The sequence below is a fragment of the Semicossyphus pulcher genome, unplaced genomic scaffold (assembly GCF_022749685.1).
Source record: "Semicossyphus pulcher isolate SPU_LCO1_2020_fin unplaced genomic scaffold, fSemPul1.0.p SCAF_23, whole genome shotgun sequence".
Classification (NCBI taxonomy): Eukaryota; Metazoa; Chordata; class Actinopteri; order Labriformes; family Labridae; genus Semicossyphus; species Semicossyphus pulcher.
Window position 1 is genome coordinate 7040078 of NW_027211697.1, and position 22370 is coordinate 7062447.

A 22370-nucleotide genomic window follows, 5' to 3' on the forward strand; every position below is an offset into this window, starting at 1 on the left:
CGACATTTCAGCATCGGTCATTTTTCTGCCGATATTTTCCACCGATAAAACAATGCTTTCCTTATGCCTAAATGCTCCACGATTCCCTAACAAAGCTTGACATAATGCCGCGACATTAACTCGGCGCGAGTGTGTGTGCGTGCACTGCCTGCACCATGCCTCTTCCATCAAGCGTGAAGAAGGGCGCAAGATGTCTGTGGTATAGCAGTTTTACAGTTTCCGAAACAGACAGCAAGGTTGATTTCTGTATTTGTTCTGTGCAATAGGTTTGTTTAAGTAGCTTTCTCATATTGCCCAATGAATGTGTACATTTTAAAAAGCACTGTAATATGTTATTTCTGCATCTGCCAGTTGGCTACTGCAATAAGGATAGGCATGATATCAATTCCACTACTGCAATTAGGTGGAAAAAAAGCCTAAAACATCGGTATCGAAATCAGCAATCGGCAAAAAAGGTTGGAAAATACCGGCATATCGGATATCGCCAAAAAATCCAATATCGTGCATCCCTAGAAAAAAATGCAAATGATAAAATAATCATGGATATGAAAAAACAGATGATGATGATTTAAAAAGATTTTTTATTTTTCTGGTCCAGTTGCCGAGGAAAGTCAATTTATGAAATGAACATACATAATGTGCTGGCACAGATTTGATAACAGAAGAGAAAGATAAACATAAATGTTATGACAAGTTCGATGAAATGAATGAGTGATTTACAACCTCAACCAAAAAAAAAGACACAAGTAGGACCTGAAACTAAACATCAAATGCACCTTCTAATGCAAACCAAATAAATACACCTCTGGGGAACGTGGGGGTTTCTACGGGAGAATTGCACAGAATCAAAATATAGTGTTTCACTACCACATACTACTCTTTACAGACACATAAATACAAACATCCACTAGTTTCATATGCACTCCTGCACTCACACTTTCAATCAATCATCTAACCATTGTTTTCCGATTGTAATGGATTGTCTATCACACAACACATTTGTTGGAGGCAGTCCGTGGTTTGAAAGAAGACAGCTGCACCACGGCAGCTGCTGTAGTGCTAAAGACCACAAAGGAAGGGATGGAGGACAATTTCCCACGGATGATGTGGAGATATTGACCTGATCACAAGCTTTTGCAGGGTCAAGTGTTTATCCAAAAAACCATGGATGCACTGTCAAAAAAAAAAAAAAAAAACAGCTTGGCATTTTACATTCTCCCACTTATGCATGTAGGAGTCTCAGGAGACTCTGTGGGGGAAGATGAGCTGTTACAGTCAAATGATCCTTCAATAAACCTTCTGTGTATCTGCCAGTGCACACAAACAGGGAATCATATAATAGGAAACAGACTGCTAGTGACCTAAAGGATTTATTCATCCCAGGAACAAGGTTTCAACAATTCTCAGCTGTTTGACAATTTCTTTTCATTTTCATTCACTCGTTCTCGTCTCAAACATACAGCTCACTAATGCTTAAGCAGCAGGCTAGCTTATTCGTAGCTTACAAAAGGTCATCTTACTTTTTACAAATCATTGTCAAAAAAAAAAAAGAAATCAGCATTCAGCATATATATTAAATCAGCATTGATTATCATTTTCACACAGAGCTGAATCCATGTATTGATAAATAGGATAAAGCCCTCCTTCATGTTTCCAGTATTATTTTCAAGATAAGCTCAGATAATGTTTATCACATGTTGAAAATGAGAAAGCAGGTGAGGAGGAAAAGTCACATGAATTTCATTCTCTATTTCAGCTCTAAAAGGCTGAAGCGATTTGTCCAGCAAAAACATTTCAAAATAGTATAAAAAACATCCAGATGTCTACAGCTGAAGGAGTTGGAATGGAGTGAAATGCACAAACTACAGGGGCAGGGGGCAGTTTCTAGGGGCGCAAGTCCATCGACAACATCAGTAGCCGCCTACCAGTGCAGCCCACAGAGAAACCACCCACTACGGTATTTTCTGATAAGACAACCCTGAATGGAATGAGTGGTAAGAGTGTGCCCTACATTCATATGAGAGCAGCGTTACCTGCAATTAATTTTCAGCTGATATCTCCTATCAGGACTGAGAGCTGAGCCACTTGTCTTAGTAGATTGGAGAGAGAGTTAGCCCTGGAAGTAGAAGAAAAGGCAGCAAAAGGAAAAGCAAGCCGAATTTAGAGGGGCGAGAACTGCTCCGGCCCAGAATACTGTCGTGTGGGCAAGGGCAGTAAGGTTGTCCCCTCTTATTTTTACCTTAAGAGTCACAAAAATGACTCCAGGGGGCAGGGTAAGGCAAGACAAGAGGAGGCAGGGTGCAAGAGAATTCTTCATCACAACAAGATCTGTTGTATTACATTTTACAATCTGGCTGGACCAGGCAGAGCCAGTCAGAAGCTCTCAAGAGACAAACTAAATGGAACTACATTTGCTGAATGAGTGAGTGATGGCCTCTTCTCTTGGCATGTAGAGCCGACCGGATCATTCTTGAGGTCCACGTTGAAAGCTGGCCAAAAAATTAAGTAGTCATGCTGTCCACTACTAGTCTAACTGGGTAATGAACAATCAAAGTGCCTCACTGGCCAAAATAGCAGAAAATAGGAGTCACGTTGGTGGTTGGTTCCCTGAATGGTAACATCCCTACCCATCCCGGGCGTGTCTTCATTTCGGGGTGCCAAGCTTCTTGGGAGTTCCTGGGCGCTTTTGCCAAAAGTGACCGGGGATAGTGAAGGCATCAACACTCATGGACATGGTTTTGGACGGGATGACAGTGAACTGCTTGCGGTCAGAGCTGTACTTGTAAATGGAATCGACCATCTCAAGCGAGATCATCCGGGGGCCGATCCCAGTGAGTCGTACCATCTCCTCCGTTTCAGGGTTCATGGTGTAAACAGCCCTGAACTGGCAGCTTGCATCTCGGAACAGGATGAGGAAGTGGTTGGCAGAGCTTTTCTCCATTTCCTGAAGAGGGAGAGACAGCGGTAGATTAAAACAGAGTGCAGGTGACAATTTAAATCAGTCACTTATAGCCTTGTTAGGATGGCCTTCTTGTTGGACTCTGACACAGCAGCATGGCTTACCTCTACAATCTTGTTTTTCTGGGGCTCATTGACCTTGCCGGCCAGGCAGCAGCGAGTGATCGCATTATGGATGATGAACTTGTTTGACTTAAAGCTAGGCTCCTTGTAGAGCTTTGGCCCTGCAAAACAAAGCATTTACACATTAATCCCATAAAACACTGCTCACTAGTTCATTTTCATTATGGCTCAGTTTGGAACATTTGACTCACCTGTGTATTCTGGGATTGAGGCAGGGGAGGAAATCGTGGAGCCGTTCTCCCAGTCTCTCTCTCCGTTCTGAGCACTCATTCGTCCAGGCGACCTCAGCCGGGAGGGAGAATGTGAACGGCTAGAGGAAGGAAAAAAGTGAAATGATGAAAGTTAGTTATTTACCTTAGAGCTGAGTGTTAATGATAATGTTACATGCACCTTTACACTGCAAAACAGCTACTACTAGACCTGTAGTTTGTGTACAATTTCACATAAACACACAGGGAATTCCTTGATAAATATTCTGAGAGTATTTTAGGGAAGATGATCAATCAGACATGATAAATCATGAAGTAGAAATTATCCAAAACACAATACAGATGTAATTATTGTAAATGTAAAACTCAATATGATAAATATATTAAGGCCAGCTCTACTCCACCGACACTGTGCAGGTTACCTTGGAGACTTCCTGACAGTCAGGCCTCCCGAGTCGTTAGCCATGGACGACAGGTTCATGGTTGAGTGGGAGTACACCTTGTTCAACCTGCTTCCTAAAAGAAGGGATAGAAAAAAATGATATTAGTGAGGGGCTGAAGAGTGCCTACAAAGACGAAGACCAGTGTTGGTTAAAATCAGGACTTTTTACCCATGTATCCCTTGACAGGGCTTTGAGAGAGGACAGAGTCATCCCTGAACACAGTCTTGGGTCTCTGCTTCTTGACGCCGCGGACCGTGGTGGGTTTCTGCCTCAGCACCTTGTCCAAATCTTCCATGATCTTCAGCTGCTGCCTCCTCTCATACTCCTGCCTTGTAAAGTCTCCCCTGCGCTGAGGGGTCCCCTCTACTGGTGGAGTGCGCGATGTTGGAGGGGTGCCCGGGGTCTGGGGTCTGTCCTCACCCTTATTCCCCCAGCCCTCGATGATCATCCACTGAGGCTTGCTAAAAGTACAAGAAGACAATGTGTAAAACTTTCCATGTGAGACATTGACGATTCATTGAACATAAATAATCTACTTAACAATAAAATCCTTATCATCATTAGTTATTTGGTGCAAAAACATGACTACAGTAAATGCTACAGTCTTTATTGGGTTAAATTAAAAAGGTGTCTCACTTCGACTCTTTTTCCTTCTCCTGCTCAAGTTTGCGTCTTTTCATCTCTTCTGCTCTCTTCTGCTGTTTCTCCAGCAAAGCTGCTCTTCGCTGGGCCATCTCATCTACGGGGCGCTCCTGATCATCCTAATGTTAACACAGGAATAAAAAGGCTTGAATGCGCTGTCCTTACAAAACAATATCTTCAGAATTGCACATGCAGTAACAATAATCAGTCACCTACCTTGAAAAAGAAACCAACCCCTCCTTTCACGTCCTGGTCTAGCCGGTCACTCATCGAGTCAGAGAAAGCATCAGCTACTTGGTCATCCTCCTCCCCGTCTCCTCGCAGAGCAGACAGTGAGATCTCTATCAGGCTGCTGCGTTTGCCGTTTAACACACCTGAAGGGGCATCACTCTCGAAGGAGCACTCTGATGCAGCACCAGAGCTGCAGGCCCCACCCGCAAGCTCCTCCCTTCTGGCTAAAGGACCGTGTGAATGCCCTGTCTCTAGGTCCATGCTAAATATACTGTGATCGTCATTGGAGCCCACTTCTGACAGTGTGTCATCCGCAGCAGGATGGGGAGTCGGTGTAGGTGTTGGTATAGGAGTAATTGTAGGCGTTGTGAAAGGAGTTGGTCCAGATGAGCGCAGCTCATCTAAGCTGTCAGAATCACCAATGGAGAATGAGGACGAAGTCTGGACTTGGGATTGCCATGGGTTTACACGACGAAGGTGGGGGATGCGGTCAACGTTTTGTGGTGCATTTAGAACCCTTGACAGGGTTGGACCCTTTATATCCAAGGGACGACTGTGTTGGTGGTGTTTGGGGCTTTTAGGGGGCACCGATTGGGCTCTACGTTGGACTCGAGGAGATTTATGAGGAGTGGTGTGGTTTGTAATTTTGCGTGATGGCGATGGAGAGGAGGAGGCTGAATTTAAATCTCGGGTGGATTCCCGTGACATGCGTGCATGTTGAGGGGCTGGCGTTGAGGTCTTAGGGCTGGCTGGAATGACCCAGGATTTGTTGCTGGAACCTGCAGTTTTCTTCTTGACTAACTGGTTCTGCTGCTCAGTCAGTCGCTGCATGTCACTTTGCAGGGAGCTAAGAGCTGCAGTCAGCTTGGATACAGCATTGTTATAGTCTCCTAATGGAGCTACCATTTTCTCTCCTGGTGTCCCTGCCTTTTCTTGGGAGTGACTGGCTGGTTTGTTGAGCATGGGTCCTCCTTTGACATTGCCCTCATCATCCACTGAGAGGCGCTGTTCATCTTGTTCCTGTTGCTCTTCCTCTGCCATTCGAGCTAGCCTTTCTTCTAGTGTCAAACGAGAGAGGTCTTCGTCTGTAGAGGAGGTGCTGGTCTGGCCGTCCCCTCCTTCGTCTTCATTCTGCTCTTTCTTTAGCTGCAGAAAGGCACTCTTTCCAAGTCTTTGCCTGTGTTTTGCAAAAATGGCCTCAATGCGTTTCTTCTGGGCCTCGATAGCCTTACGCTTCTCCTCAAGCCTAACCCCCAGCTCAGACATTTCATTATTGAGTTGTGGGCTCTTGTTCGGGCTTTCCTCAGTCTTTTGTGCCCATGTGGTCATCTGAGGGGAAGTGGGTTCACTGGCTTTGGGAGAATCCATCTGTTTCTTTTTGCGTTCTGCAAAGCTGGTCATCTTCACTCCACTGTCAGACATCTCTTTGCCATGGCCTCTTTCAGACTGTGCACCAGCAGCTGGTGTTGTTGGAGTGGACTGGGCCTTAGGAAGGTCCTCTGACGCATCAGAGTCAACACTTCCATCTCTCAAGACTGAGTCATCATCTCGTGAACATTCAGAGGTGTTTCTGGTGCGAGCGGACTCCCTGGACTCTCCTGTGGGCCGGTACATCATTCCTGAGCGTGAAGGGGCAGAGCAGCTGACAGGTGCTAAGTTGTTGTTATGTCGAGAACTAGCAGGGTCATCAGGAGAGTGGAGGTAGAAGCCGTCAGGAGCGCCATCGGGGTGTAAACGAGGCTCCATCTTGCTCTCGTTGTGGATAATTTGAAGAGCCTCCTCTATGGTAGGCAGCTCTCCTGCTTCACTCGCTGCAAGGCCGTTCTCCTCTGCCAAACGTGGAATACTGGGAGTCTGGGTGGCCCAGGAAGCTCTCTGCGGACCATTTGGACCAGGGGGTTTGCTCAGCAAATGGCTGAGGTCTTCAGGAGGGGTGTAGGGTACTCGGGTCATGTTTTGGCTTGCTGGGTTGAGTTGGTCTGAGCTTACTGAGCGGGTTATCACAGGGTTGCCCATCACAATGTCCACATCACTGTCCAGGCCAAAAGGAATGCTGAAGGACACTGCTGACAAGGGGCGGCTAAGAAGAAAAAAAAAATTAGAATGTTTATATTACAATACAAATAAGGGGAAAAGATAGCGTTTACATTTTACTGAAAGTACCTGAGAGGTTTCTTGCTCCATGTCTTTCCAACTCCTTCTATATGAGACATTGAGGTAGACTGAGTCAAAGATCCTGAGTACAATGGGACACACACAGACACGTAAAGGCATGCACACCACACAGGGATGCATAAATAAACCAAGCAATACACCAATAACACAAAACAACATGTACAAAAAGTTTACAGGAAAACAATACTATCATACAACACTAAAAAACAACTAAAAGACAAACAAGAATTTAAGGGAATAAGCAAAGATTGTAAAATGATGGAAACATTCAAAAAACACTGAAGCTCGAATTAATGGCGACAGCACAAAGTCTTCGTCTTACCTGACGCAGGAGAGGAGATGGGGAGGAAAGGCTTCTTGAAGATAGAAGGGGAGGTACTGAAGGGCAAAGAAACAACCTTTCAGTTCAAATCCAAATAATACGAGACTACTACAAAACAAAAATCATATTCAGAGAGCTCCCGCACCTGTTACCGCTCAAGCTACTTGGAGTAACTGGTGTGGGTCCACCTGACAAAAAGAGAAAAGATCTGCAATGTTATGATCCAACTCGAAGGATTACACAGTATTACGAAAGTCCACAAAATTAATAACACTTACATAACGCGTCTATTGGCTGAACAAATTCTGGCCTTTGTACTTCGAACCAGCTGAGCAGCTCTGCTAGAAAACTCAGCAAGTTGAGCTAAACAAATCACACAGTAAAAATCAATCAGACATTAAGAAAAAGTTTTGCATGTGTCAATCAGTCTATTAAAGATAGTAATTGTTAATATGTGTACCTGGAGCTCCTGTGGTGCATAAAGCACGTCCTCGAGGGCTAAGTGACAGCAGCTCCTCAAACAGCTGTCACAGAATTCACGGATGAACTGCAGGTTGTACAAGCTGTCTGCTACGGACATGGACTCCTTCATACATACGTCTTACAGAAAGAAAGGAAACTGTGTTATACTGACATAAATAACAAAAGTACTAAAAACATTTTGTGTTAATGTTTGTTGCTACCTTCAAGTCTAAGGAGGCCAGGGCAATAGTAATGTATGACTGCAGCGATGGCACAACCACTGGAAAGGTCTTTGACTTCATTCACCACCGGAAAAATAGGCTTTTGTTTCGACTGAATTTTATCCTTCCTATAGCGGAGCTAAAAAAAAAAAACACACAACAAACAAGAGAATCAATTAAAGCACTGGTACTTTTTAAATGTTTACATGTTCAGTATTTGACATGTAAATATGTTATAATAAAATCACCACCAAAGACAAGGTTTTCCAAACATTGGTGAATACTGTAAAGTCAATATGCGCTGATACATAACAGAAATGTTATGTTAAAGTTATATATTTTAAAAGGGGACAGATAAAGAGCATGCTGATGCGAACAAGAGAGATCTGAGGTGAACAAATAGCAAATGCAAAAGGAGTGATTTAATCAGAGCGGGAAGAAAGAGGGTTTTGTTAGAAGCAAGTGTGATAGCTGAGGGTCTCAGGATGCAAGAGAGGGAGAAAATGGTTCAGGTGCAACCACATTATGAACAAACAGCCAACTGTCAGTGGGGCTCAGCTGACAAGAAGCTCGTCTCTGTTAACCCCCATAGCCATTTCAACTCAAACACACACCTCTGCTGCACAGACGACCAGAGGAACCGGTTGAACACAGGCGTTTCAAGGCTTTATTCGACACAGCATGTGATTCATGAGCCACTCGCGTGTCAACAAACAACACCTTTCGCACCCCCCGTCCTGCCCCGTCCGACCACATTTATGCTGCGACGTGCAATTTTAGTGCAGACTGGGGTGTGATGGTACACACTTGCAATCTCACACCAGCATATGAAGAAAAAAATAAAACATAACTGACCATCAGATATTTGCTGATAAATTTGATGAAGACACTGGAGGGATGGAGGGACAGGGGGAAGGATCAGAGGAAAGGAGAGAACTTACAGGAACAAGTTTCCAGTACCAGCGGGTAGGACACTGTCAGAAAGGAGGAGGGACAGGAAATAGAAAAAAAGACAGGGCAATGGAGAACAGGAGCAGAAGAAGACGCATTAAGCCTACAGTGGAAGAACTAGACAAACAGGAGAAAGGGTTGTGATGAAGGTTCTTTCTTGAAATGACAAGACAACCTTGTTGACATAGCAGTGACGCCAGCCTTTGTTTTATTGTGTCAATAAATACTGCTTGTGCTTGTAGAGTATGAGGGGGTGCGGCAGAGCAAACAGTATGTGAAATCATATTAGTTGGACAGGAAACAGTAATACGCCTGATGTGTAATTTAATACTCACCAAGGGTTGAACAGGTTGGGGTTCTGTAATGGCCTGAGACGTGTCATTCTGGGCTCCTTCAGTGCGTTCTTTCAACTTCTGGTTTAACTGAGAGCATGCAAAAAAAGACTAATTGGATCACACACGTAGATGACAGATCTACAATATACAGTTATTTGTTAAGTGGCTTAAAGAGTAAAGTATCTGTTCGAAACAGACAGATCAACAGACAGAGCATCAACAACACAGGTCTTGTGGAGATAAAGTCTAAACAAACATTTTTGTCAGTACAATAAAGTTGTTTGCTTCAAACAAACACTGCTTCTTCCTTTAGGCTTTTTCCTTACCCCATTAACCCAGTTAAGCAGAGCATCCTCCCAGCTGGATGCTCCGCCCAGTAGATCGGCGGAACCACGTGACTTCACCGCGGTCACCGTCTCCATGGCTCCAACGGCCATCAGGGCATCTATCAATGCCAGGTGAGCACTCTGCATCAATCACATGAGAGAGGGAGGAGGAACTGTGAGAGGTGGGACCGTGTACAGTGAAGGCCAGAGAGTCCAGACAGCATCACTCAATTACAGCTAACACAATAATGCAGGACGGACATTTGTATTGCTTCAGCAGGGCACTGCTTGCTGCAAAACAGAGATTACCTCTGACTGCTGCAGCACTACCATTTTTTGTTTTTCCAGCAGCGTCCTCTAGAGGTCATCATAAGCCAGCTGTGAGTCAGCAGAAACTGCATTTTTCCACAAGCAAACACACAGCAGGAGACGTCGGTGAACTTTGGACCTTTGTTTGAACAATCATTAAATCCTTAAATAGGCTACAGACTGGTATAATGATAACACATGTGTCCCAGGACTGTCATTCCACAGCTGCTTTACCTTTATTTGCCTTCGCTTTAAAAGTCTTCCTGTTCCCTTCCCTTTTGCTCTATGACTCATGTATAAAAGACAGCTGGATAAAATGAGGTGTTGTAACTTAATAGCCAGTAAGAACAACAATGAAAAGCATTCACTGGAAGAAGCAGGTATTTTTCTGCTGAATTGGTCCATGTGTGTGTTTGTCAGGCAAAATAATGCTTACAAAATCAACTTCAAACAATAACACTCATGCTTACACATAACTGACATTCCCATGTATTTGTTTCCAACAGACATACCTCGTTTCCTTATCCTTGAAAGACCATTATAGAGCCCTTTCTAAAGGCTAGAGCCCATTAAAATGCACCACAAACATTATCAGCTCAGTCAGAGAAAGCGCCTTAACTCTATAAACCAGTTAGCTCATTAGAAGTTGTGTTTCGTTTGTGCCTCCAACCTAATCTAATTTATTTCTAACCTCCAAACTGAACCAATTTTTTCAAATATGCGAATAAATTAAATTGCATTTAATAAATTAATATAAAAAAACAAATAAAAGCAAATTCTTAAGATGTTGTAAATAAAGTTTCCAGTTTTAGAAAGCCTCATCCAGACACTGGCTCATTACATGTAGGGCGAGAATGACTGAGGGGACCATGTTCAGCCAGTGAGGCCGTTCTATAAACAAATCTTCCTCCTTATTCGGTCATTGTACTTAATGTAAGAGCCTTCTATCTTTGTCTCCTCTATCTATATAACTTTTAGTTGCTATCCAACAGAGGTTCTCAGCCCCTCTCTCCTCACTATCAGCTCGTTGCAACAAGGTCCTTGTTGAAATAATTAATTCTGGCCAACAGAGGGGACAGACCACTCGTAAACAACACATTCCTGCCATGGGGCCACTTCTCCAATCTCCAATCTTTAGTTTTGAGCCTAATCTGTGCAAATCAGTGCCTGTTCCTTTTTACAGCTTACAAATTCCACTTCAGAGGCCAGAAAATTCTTACTTTAACCTCTTATGTTGCCCCAGATAGGGGCTGGTGGCAGTCCAGCTGTGTGCTTGAGCCCTCTCTGCATGTCTGTCTACTCAACCCTGATGTAAAGTGCTGACCAGGGCAGACCCGTCGCTGGGGTGGGCAGGGCGGGCTATGCCAGCAAAGGCTTGTCAGATAGCATTGGGCCAAGCTCTCTCGATGTGCTGCAGTCAGTCACTTGGAGCTGTGTGGCCCTGGCTGGCCCGCCCTCCCAACACTGTTGCCAGGACTGCTAAGGCGTCTGTGACATGACTTGTTCTTTCAGTGGAAATGTCTGCAGTAAAGAAGGGGGCCTGATTATGAGAGCCAATCTGACTGATTTAGAGCATCATTAAATAGCATGGACAATTTAACACTGTAATACCCCTTTCCCACCAAAATTAGCACACTGATGCAGGTTTTTTAGACCCGGGAAGACCCGCTAATAAATGCCCTGTATACTCCTGTCGGTCTCTTTTCTGCTGCGTTACCATCCGACATCACAAACGCGCCGGAAACAGGGTTAGTAAACAATGAAGATGTTACGGTGGTTAGGTCTTTATTGTATCTCATACTTATTCAGTCTATGTATCAAACTCGGCGCAGACAAATTTGGAACAATGGTCTAGCACTTAGATGGAGACGGACAGAATTTGTAGCTGCAATGACAAGGAGTCGCAGAAGTTACGACGGAGCATAGCGTAGCATAGATTGTTGACACGGGTTTTGTGTTCCCATCATTGTCGATCGGAGCCGAGGCGATAATTATCCGGGTCTACTGCAGAGTCATTTGACCCGGGTCTGAATGCAGATTGTAGCCTTTCCCACGAAGTAAAAAAGCTGGGTGTTAGCAGGTTTTTTGACCAGTGGGAAAGGGGCTTAAGACAAATATCAACTCCCATACTATGATTATGATTATTAGTTTAATTTACTGTATTATTGTTGAAAAAAAAATTAGTATTTAAAAATAATTATCCTGGTCAAATTCAAGTTATTGTTTTGAATGTGCTGTTTCACGTAACATCAATTGGTTTATTCTAATGCAATTTTGATGTAATTGCAATATTGTACTATAAACTACCTGGCAACATTGTCAGGTACACCAAATGCCAGTTTAAGTGAAAAGCGATCACTGACTGCATCTCAACATGGAAAAGATAATCATATTGTGATATTGATTATAGCCATTTTTGCTTTGTCATTTTTAGGGTTTTTTAAACCTAAACTCAAAGCTTGCTGCTAAATTCTTTCAGTAGCCGAGTTTAAACACTCATGACAACAAATGATTTATGGTAGTAACATAGCTCTGCAGTCAGCCACAAAGTCTAATCATATGTTTGAGCTATTGTCACAGTGTGAAAGGAGGCAGGATGACTGAGAGAAAAAGAGGAAATGAAAAAGGAATAATGACAGACCGAGGGAAAGTGGCCAGCCCTGTTGTTGTGTAGTACAGTAGTTATTCAGAGGAGAGAGGAGCTGGGTAATTCATGACAAAAAGTGCAGACTGACAGGGGGAGAAGGGGGGCTACCAGTGGATTTCCCGTTGCAGACCCAGGAGAGCTCGCTAAGCTTAATCACAAGTCTCCCTAATGAGAGGGGAGAGAGGAGCAACTCATGAACACCCAGCACAGAGCCTGCCAGGTCACCATAACAACCAACCAGCTGACCCACAATGCATCTCAACACAAGCCTGACCGCAGCATTGCTCTGTGCAATGGCTTAGCACCGGCTCTCTGCGGCGGAAACACCCAGCTAGCAAACAGTTAGCACCCCTCAAACCGATGTCACAAAGACAGGACAAACTTCGACTCTTTGACTGGCCGCTTCGAAATAATGTTAGTACGGCTCTATTTGGTAAATCTGCTTGCATAATCCTGTCAAAAACTGAGTCAAACAAAGACCGCAAAGGCATCTTGTGGATCATTAAGTGAGATTACGATGAGGGCAAAATCAGATTATGTCTGAAATATGACTTAACCCCACCCCCCTACCGTGCCTGGTGCTTACTGAGGGGTAGACAAACAGGGGGATCAGGCAGGTCTGGGGCCCGACAGGGGATTTAAGACGAGGTTCTCTCAAAACACATGCTTATATGAACAATTATATGAATATGAACGGTTTGCTTGGCGAGCAATACTAGTCCTTCAGCATAAGGTAGAAACATTTTAATGGTACTCAGTAAATCAGTAAAGGCCTAAAGCAGAACAAATGGTGTAAGATGATGGTTATTGTTTCTGATAGTCTGCCACTTCTATGTTCAACTAAGCTCCTGACTGATGCTCACTTGACCAGAAAGTTGCCAACACAGCAGTGTGATTTAAGACAAAGTGTCAGTCAGTGCCTATCCAAAACCAACAGGGGACCAGGAAGAGGGTTAGCTGAATTATGGCTACATGACTTACTTTGTTACTGTGGGAACAAATGCTAAACCCTATCAGCAGTGTAACCAAAATCAGTATGTTTGAAATGGATCTTGTTTTGTGACAAAAAGGTTTGATGTGAGACACGTTAGGTGCATGGTGAGTCAGTGGTCATCTCTGGTGTGTCATCCAATCGTGGATGATGACGTTCAGTCTGCATGGCAGATTATCTCTAATCTAGGCTGGGCTCCCACCAGAAGGACAGTTACCATTAGGGCAAACACACATATACAGAAAGAAGGGGATTGGAGTAGCTGGAAGCACCATTGCTGAGCCCCAATGATGTGCTATCTACAGAGCTGTCCTTTCAGGATAACCCTGATGTGTAAAGACAGTGGTGCTAGCATTGGCTGCAGAAGCAGTGCCAATGACTTAATGTTTAAAGGAGTTCATGCACACTACACACACATTAAACAAAGGGCAATAACAGATGATCAATACTTATGTTAATGCTGAAAGTTTAAAGTTTGTTTTTTTAACACATTCTCTTTCAAATAATTATCAGTACCATGTGTACAAATACGAGTGTTAACAGCTGATAACAACATTCTACATATAAATATTTAATACGGCTCATATTACATACTAAATCCACTAAGTCCCTGATCACACAGCTCACACCATCTTTTTCCTTAAATATATTTTGGTTCAACTATGACGACAAGAATATTCTACAAGCAACGACAAAAAAAGTAGTCCCCTTAAATCCTGTAGAAGCAGTTCACAATTTGATAAAGAAAAAAAGTCATTTAAATACGATTCTATATGTATTAGGTGTGCTTTGATGTGCCCGTTTTTGCCCTACTTTCCCCACAGCGCAGACTGTGTGGTTTTATAGAGAGCAGGTCATTGGCGCTCTTTACTGCAGCTACAAGAGCCAAAACCAGCATCTTCATGGGTTAGTGTAAACCTAAATCTCTGGATTTATACATAAGCCAGATTTTACAATCACCAACAAACAGCAGCAAATACGTTAGATGTGTGGCGCACCTTTAACAAAGAGAAAGCTATCACAAGTGCATGGCTTGTCACCAACAAGCATGACGCAACATACTTTATTGATCTTACACTACAGGTCATTTTCTTGTTTGACACAGAAGATTCGATATACAGCAGAGCTGCGGCAGATTGCTGCTGTTCCAAAGCTGTTTATCGGCCAAGACCCACATTGATGCTACATCCTTCTAATGCTGCTGCAGCATGACCCACTTTCTCTGCTTGCCACACTGTAGCTAGTAGCTACAGTGCTAGTCAGCAGCAGACGAGCTTAGAGAGCAGCCAGGGGCCAAGCAGTGACAGGAAGTCACCAAAGCAGCAAATGCAGTATTCACAGTGAGAGCCAAAAATCAAGCTTAAAGATTAGGATTTACAGCGGAGGTGGTCCATGGTCTGGCCTGAAAGCATCCCCCAGAACTGAGACGCACGCCAGCATTCATGCACACACATATTGCAGCATTATCAGGCATTTAAAAGAACTACCGTGTCATTAGGACATTAAACAGGTACTATAGTGATGATAAAATTGTAGGCATTACCACTACAACTAAAATAATTCAATATTTTGTGAGTTGTATTTTATTGTGGGGATTAGAAAGTAGTAGAAGGACTATATGACCTGCTATTGAGTGCAAGAGGATGAGCATGTGACATGCAGGAAAAACACTCTCATTATAAATAGCGAAGAAATCCTCTTAAAGAGACCTTCTCTACTGTGAATTTAGCACTATATTATGTGTGTACTAAAGACGAGAGAGAGCGAGCGAGAGATCCATTTCAGGGGCTATGAGCACAAACCAGTTCCTCTGGATTTAACTCACCTAGCCAGTCTAGGGTGTTTTCTCAGCGCAGAATCTAAAGTTTCACCAGAACTGTTAGCCATTGTTCTACGACTGATCTGGACCTTTTAGTGAATCTAGACACGCCCTCTCTCCCTCCCTCCCCTCTCACACTGTGGAATTAAAGTAGTCATCACTTGTGTCACCATGACTGCCCTGCTCCCAGCAGCTGGATCCATTCATCCTCTAGGATCAGCTGGGGCAGGGAGGATGGGGGTGGGGTTTGAATGAGTGAGGGTCTTTTTGATGTCCTTTAATCCCTAGAATCAAAGCATAAACAAGCCCCTGTATCAAAAACCAAGCCCACTCGACCCCTTCTGCTTTTTCAGACTCCTGGATGGATTCGGTTTCACAGGAGGAGACGTGCACTCCTTAGTTTCTACCACTAAAAACATCCCCTTCAATTAATCCATGAAGCCCACTCCCCACACAATTGAACACCAGATTGGTTTGGCTTCAACAACTACTGTTCCAATAACGTTACCATTTTGATGGGTTTATGTCGGAGGTCTGCATCAGTCACTGGTGCGTCCTGTTCTTTGGAGAGTAGCCCTCTCTGAGTGAGGAGCTGCACCAGGGCAGCGTTGTCTTTGGGCTGTGCCTCGGCTCCAGTGCCGCCCAGTATTAGGCTGTATGTGCGGCAGTAGAGCTCTGAGGACTGCAGGAGGCGCGTGACTGGTGGTTTAAGGTGCTCCTGCTCATACTGGTCACAGTAGAAGGGGTCACGCAGCTCTGCAGGGACATTCTCTACCGAGAGACAAAACATACAGACATAGTTAGATAAGTTCCTGGAACAGTGGTGCGAGGAAAGAGCTGTCTGTAAAACAAATGCAAAAATATGGAGGGTGATGTACAGATGTGGTTCTGAATGTTGAAAACTGGCAGAATCTTATTAATCATCTTCAGCATGTTCTATTGTTGCTAGCTTGGAAACGTGCATTCTGACAGGTTCAGATTAAGACAGCTGGTGTATACTCTAGAGCCATAATCATACGAGTGAGTAGAGCAGAGCAAGGTCAGTGGGGCATGACGAGCTCAGAGGTTGGCATCTGCAGATTACAAGATACTCTGCTACATGTGTCTCCCCCCTCTTTTTTAAACTCATGCAGATTTTTTGCATAAATATTCAATTTCAGATCTTCAGAAATATGATGTAAATTACCGTAGTAAAACAATTAGCAACCAAACCTAAACATACAACCTCAAAATAATGAAAAAACAAACTCATTTGGTTGTATGTATAATCTGTTTGCACTGGTCTTTCTTTAAATAAGATCACAGCACTCATTATCCTAACAACATATACAAGACACACCCTCTGTGAAACTGGTTTCTCTGCCCCCAGAGCAAACCAGCGGAAAACTCAATAGCCAGCGTAAACACTTGGTTTAAAGGACCTCTTGGAAAAGACAAGCTGAAATACCTGCAGTCTGCCTGCAAAGAGAAAGGAGAAAACTATTGGTGTCTAAGATTGCGCTTACCAGTGACAAAGGGGTAATTTCAAGGGAGGTTTCACTATGTTGTTGTGTCATTATACAGTCATGCAATGGATCCACTGACATCACACAACAAAACAAAACACCCAGCTTCAGCGGTTGGACAATGCCCTGTCCTCTGTCTCACTCTCTCTCTCTCTGTAATGACTATAGACAATATTGGCAGTCACGCCACATGGTCTATTTTGTTGTAGAACTGCTCCTGTGTACTGAAACTACAATGCTTACTTTAGCACAGTAAACACTGCGACACACCAAACATAACATACACCTTTTGTGTTTGGTCCAAAGTCTTCCTACGATGACGTGTTAAAAAAAAAAGAAGAAAAACTTCCCCCGGAGGCAAAGCAGGATGCAAATGCCACAACTCAGTGAGATGAGAGAGAGAGATATATGTGCACATTTCCCTATGAGAAGGTCTGGAACATGAACGATGACTTTGTCTTATTTGCCATAGAGTTAAAATTTTAGTCTCCCATAACCATGTCCCAGTCCATTAAAAAGCAAATATCATTGAATTAAGCAACTAATGTTAAAACCTAAATACAATATGAGCCAATAAAAGGAATGACCAGTTGGCAGCCTGAAGGCCAAATCCAAGCAAAAACAAATACGATACCTTCATAATGCTGAAAATAGACGTCCAGGGAAATAGTTTGATTAAAAACACAAGCGTGTGTGTTTGCATAAACTGGAGCAACAGCCTCTGTGTCACTGTCACAGGTCACAAGGTCAGTGTTTATCTGCTGGTCTGTGTAAGATCTTATCATGGTGGGTGAGCAGGGAGGTCGCTCCTCAATAGTGAGGTCCAAGCAAGCGTTTGCCATCAAGTGAGAAGGTTTTTTAACAAGAGATGTGATCCCCGACACTTGCAGGTGCTTTGCTGAGGCTGACATCTTGAGAAAGATCACAGAGCAGTTTCAGTGATGAGCTGCTATGTGTAATATTTGCTCATTCAAAACTTTACTAAATTGAGACAGCTTGGCTGCAGTATGTTCAGTTGTATGAGCGTCTATCTGTGCTGAACCACATTGCTTGATAGCCTTCTGATAACAGGAGCCATGTGTCCTTCTGCTTCATTGACTGATTGAGCTAGCGTGCTGGTCATGTCACTGACATCACCACACTTATCTGACGGTAATCAACAGACACAGAGAAACATAAACACAACCAAACAAAGGTTGGTTTGAATCAGCAACAGTTTAAACCAAGCAGGCTCCTTCAGGACCCCACCACCCATTCTTTCTCGCTTTACATTAAAAGCGGAACAATCAGAAACAGTGGATTTAAAGGTTGTCAATGATCATTAAGTAGCTCTCTCTTTTAATAACAACGCATAGCAAGGATTTACTATCTTAACCATCAAGCTGCTTAATGGACCCCTCAGGAACCTAGGCAAAGATTAACTAATTTATAAGAGCGTGGAAAGTGGGAATACAATGAGGAAGTTCAAGATGAGCCAGGTCATGTTTGCTATTTTTTTCCCCTCACAATTCCACTTCTGGAGACCATTTAACCTCACGAAAGCATTTCAAGTTCAAGTTGTTGATAAGGCTGCTGCCTGTAACTTCTAAGTCCTAGGAAAATTGAGCTACAAACATCCTCATCATGTGGTGGAAAAGGATCAAACACAGAAGATTATCGTTCTCATTTTTAGAACAAAGTACGTACTGTTTTGTGGCCCCAAAATATAGCAGTGGTGAGAGGGCCCATGTTACCACCCCACTCTACATGTGACTGTGAGCTCTGAGTAAAATGCTAATACCAACATATGTACAACAGCTTAGACGTCTTATACAAGAATGAGAGAGATCTATCCTATTCAATTTACATATAAATGTAAATTTTAAAATATTTCAATGGCCAGCTGTAAAATGGCACGATGCATTTCTTATAAGGTGCATTTACCATCTAGGTTCAAGATATATCTCATATGATTGAGGTCTCATGTCTCCCTATACATTCACAGGTCCACTTACCATAAATATGCCATCCCTAACAGCCCTATGTATCCTGTAACACATCACCACTGACAGCGCTGTAGCACAACACAAGCTCAGTAGCCTAAATTTGCATTAAAGTGTCAGTGTACACAGAAACACAACCTATAGACAGAGAGTGTGAGAGTGATCACACAGTGGGTGCCTGAGAGACTAACACAATTAGAAGTAACAAAGGTTGCAGGATGCATTTGTCTTGGCAAATTTCCACCTTGCAGAAATGTCCTCAAGTTTGCAACTAACTTCCAACCAGATGTCTGTATACTCTTATGTGGCCTACTCTGACCTTTAACCTCCCTGTTTGGTTTGGCAAATGACTTCTCTTACAATAAGGTATCACATTATCTTGAAATGCACTGTGCATCTTTATCTATTCGGTATAACAATAGGACTTCCTACCGCTTGAATAAATACTCATAGCAAAGTAACATCCTCCTCAGGTCCTTTTCTCTTGTTGACTCACCATAGTTACAATGATTGGGAGAGGATGAGTAATTGTTCCAATAGGATTTCAGTATGAGCCCAGGAGCTTTGTAGCTAGGTGGAGCTAAACATGGTGCAAGGTTAGTTTTGTTACATAGCTAGAAACAAAATACAAGAAGATACCAAACACTTTCAAATTACATTACTAGCAGGAACTATAGGAGAAAATTGTTTGATTGATTGATTAAAGAATCCTACAAACTGGTGAGTCAAGATTTTCTGGTATCATTCTTGTAACAGTTCCAAGCTAATTTAAGTTGCCCTCAAATGATCTGTCAAGTCATCTGTCATAGGTAGTTTATTAATAACATCCTGTCGAACCATTCTCCCTTCCTCTAATTGAAAGCATACACGACAGGTAGAGACATTACAAAATATCTTAAGACATTGGCACCTAGATATCTACAAAGCAAGTCTTGAAATACAAGTATTGAGAAATATATGTTGAAATCATGACTACTTGTTGCGTACTTGACATCTATGACATATAAATCAGTATAAACTATTCACAGCATATAAGAGCATGTAATGATAAGATTTTTAACAATGTTATTATAAAGCTTCCAACAGGGAGGATCAAACAGTCTATAGGGAACACCCACTGTCTAACCTTAACCCTAACCCTATGCTTGCCTTCGATTGACAGAGCAAGGAATTGTGGGTATGGCAAGTGTTTCCTTCCATAAGGGATGGTTATGACTTTTCTTGGCTAAAGGATTCTGATTTAGCTCCTATATTTGGGATTAAGAGAATTTAGCCACTATGACACGGTGAATTTAGTTGTAGTGAAGATGAGGGTAACACTAGTAGTATTCTGCCCTCAACTCTCCAAGCTTCCAGCCTGAAAAAGAAATGTCATGCTAAAATATCTATTTATGTCCAAGCCTGTAAGCAGCTTTCAGATTATTATGATTGCACAGGGATTCATTTTAGGGAAGTCAATATATGACTAAATATCTTTTTTGATTTTGTTATGTCTTTAGGCCCTTCCCTGCTCTCATTTAAAGCTACACATTTTAGCTACCATTTAAAACATTCATCTTTCTAAATAAGTTTTCACAGAGACCTTACGTCTAATTGGAAATTCCTTTTGTATTTTAACAACTCAGACATTAAATATGTGGCCTATTGTCAGATGGGTTAATTGACCTGGAAGAGCCGAAGACCTGATGACCCAGTCTTGCGGATGCTGTGCTGTATCTGTTGTTTTACCAATTTGAATTTTTGGGAGGAGACTTGATGATGTCATCTTGACTGGGTAGAAAACAACCAGTAAGGTATAAACTATACATCAACACTATCTTGGTCCTCATATTCCTGAAGCTTGGCATGGAGAGTGACTTTGACCAGAGGGTGTGGTTGAAGTGCTAAACAGAGCACACAGAGGCTGCACCAGTCTATAGTCCTGGACTGAAGCACTGTCTGAAATTGTGTAACACGCAAGTCATGTTGTTTGAGTAAAACAAAGCTAATCCCTCACAACATACCAGTCATAACCGAGTGTCTACCATTGAAACCTTGATCTTTAACCTCTGAGTACTTATTGACAAGCACACACCAAAAATGACAATGTGTTTGGTTTAGTTTAGTTTTTTTTGTGTCGTGGTCTACTAGTTAATGTATGCCACCCAAGATTACTTGGAAAACAGTGTCCTATCAATAGACAACTGTGTGTACTCTTCTGGTAAACTGTACAAAAACGAGCATGTCATCAAACTACAAACATGGTAGTTTTTTGTCTTCGTTGTGAGAACTAATCTTTACCAGATAGGGCTTGACAACAAAGAGAGGTGTTATCACCTCAGGGTCAAAGCTGACGCTGTTTTAAGACATGACTCAATAAACATAAGGCAAAAGTACCTCGTATGATACCTATGCTCTATGCACCAAGGGTATTTTCCGAGTAATGTGCGTTTAGCATCATAGAGGCTGGATGGTTCCTCAAATGCACCTTGAGGTTGGTGGACTTAAAGAAATTGGAGAAAAAAGCATCTGACAATCTGAAACGTATTTTTGTTATTGACTAGTGTACAATTAGCTATTACATGCAGCTATTTAACCCTGATTATGAACTGCGGAGAAAAGTGGTGTCCACATTTACTTCACTGCTGTCATCACATGGAGAGAAGAATGGCAGTGCAAATCATGTACGCCGCATGTGCCATGCCTGTTTAACCGGATTAAAAACATACCCAGTAGCCTGCAAATTGTGACTGAAGCCTGGCGGCTAGAAATACGACAAAATGGGTTAGCGTGATAAGGCCTAGGGAGGAGGCCCGTTTCTCTGACACACATATACCGAGAATATGTGACCACACATTGAGTGAGAACAAATGAAATGTCTGAGTCAAAAATGCATACCGTGAATGGTCCCCCTTTCATATGCTGCTCTTTGTGCTGAAAATTGCTGAGCTATACATCCACCGTAGTTTCCCTACATGTGCTTTCCGCTACAGTGCTGAACAGAATATAAATATAAGCTAATGCTAGAAAACAAAAGGATGGTGATCTTCATGCAACCTCTCTAAACAATATAACAACTCATCAGGCCTACATCCTGAACCGAAACCTACCTGTACTCCCGTAGGACTTTGCCAGTAGCCACCCGACACTTGCGCATATTTTTGCTTTAGTACAGTCATACAAATCCAATGGCTTTATGTCTGGGACTACAAAAGTCTTCCTCATGGTAGGGGAGTCCACCATAGCGAGTCTGTAAAAAATGGAAAAAAGGGTTCTGGCAAAAGGGCTACAAGAAAGTATAAAAATATTCAAGCCTTCATTCTCTAAGCCGACTATTCCACACGATACCGGTGCTGGGAATACGAATGTGAGTAGGGATTTAGTCCGGAAAATATCCGCCCCGGAGCTGTATCCAATCCTGTTATTGTCCTTTTCTGTGGAGTTTTAGAGACGAAACCCCTGTTAAATAATTCTTTACGACCAAGCAAAGCCCCGACCCGTCGGGTTGCTACAGAAAACCGAACTATTTCTCTCGTTTTTGCCCTTGTTCGTCCGCATTGCTGTGTGCTCAGTCTGCTGTAGGCAGCTCCGCTGAGCCCGGCCGATGACTGACTACCAGGTGCTCCACACTGGCATCACTCAGTCATCCCGGCGTCCAATAAAAATTTAGTTCGAGCAATGGGGGGGCGGGATCTCACTGCGTGAACACAGACAGCAGGTAGAGGTGTGGTGTGACTTTT

The 22370-nt window shown here is 42.9% G+C and overlaps 1 protein-coding gene across 1 annotated transcript; it reads right to left on the reverse strand.

Moving 5' to 3' along the window:
• Window positions 1-567: 567 nt before the first annotated feature.
• camsap3 (calmodulin regulated spectrin-associated protein family, member 3) lies at window positions 568-22202 on the reverse strand. The gene is made up of 17 exons (XM_069674839.1): window positions 21741-22202; window positions 15673-15935; window positions 9399-9539; window positions 9073-9159; window positions 7787-7925; window positions 7564-7703; window positions 7382-7466; window positions 7249-7291; window positions 7104-7159; window positions 6770-6842; window positions 4592-6686; window positions 4370-4494; window positions 3902-4194; window positions 3713-3806; window positions 3273-3391; window positions 3064-3182; window positions 568-2944 (listed from the first exon to the last, which is right to left on the reverse strand). Exons 1-17 carry the CDS (start codon window positions 21871-21873, stop codon window positions 2645-2647), a joined length of 4305 nt encoding a protein of 1434 aa, XP_069530940.1. The 5' UTR covers window positions 21874-22202; the 3' UTR covers window positions 568-2644.
• Window positions 22203-22370: the final 168 nt, after the last annotated feature.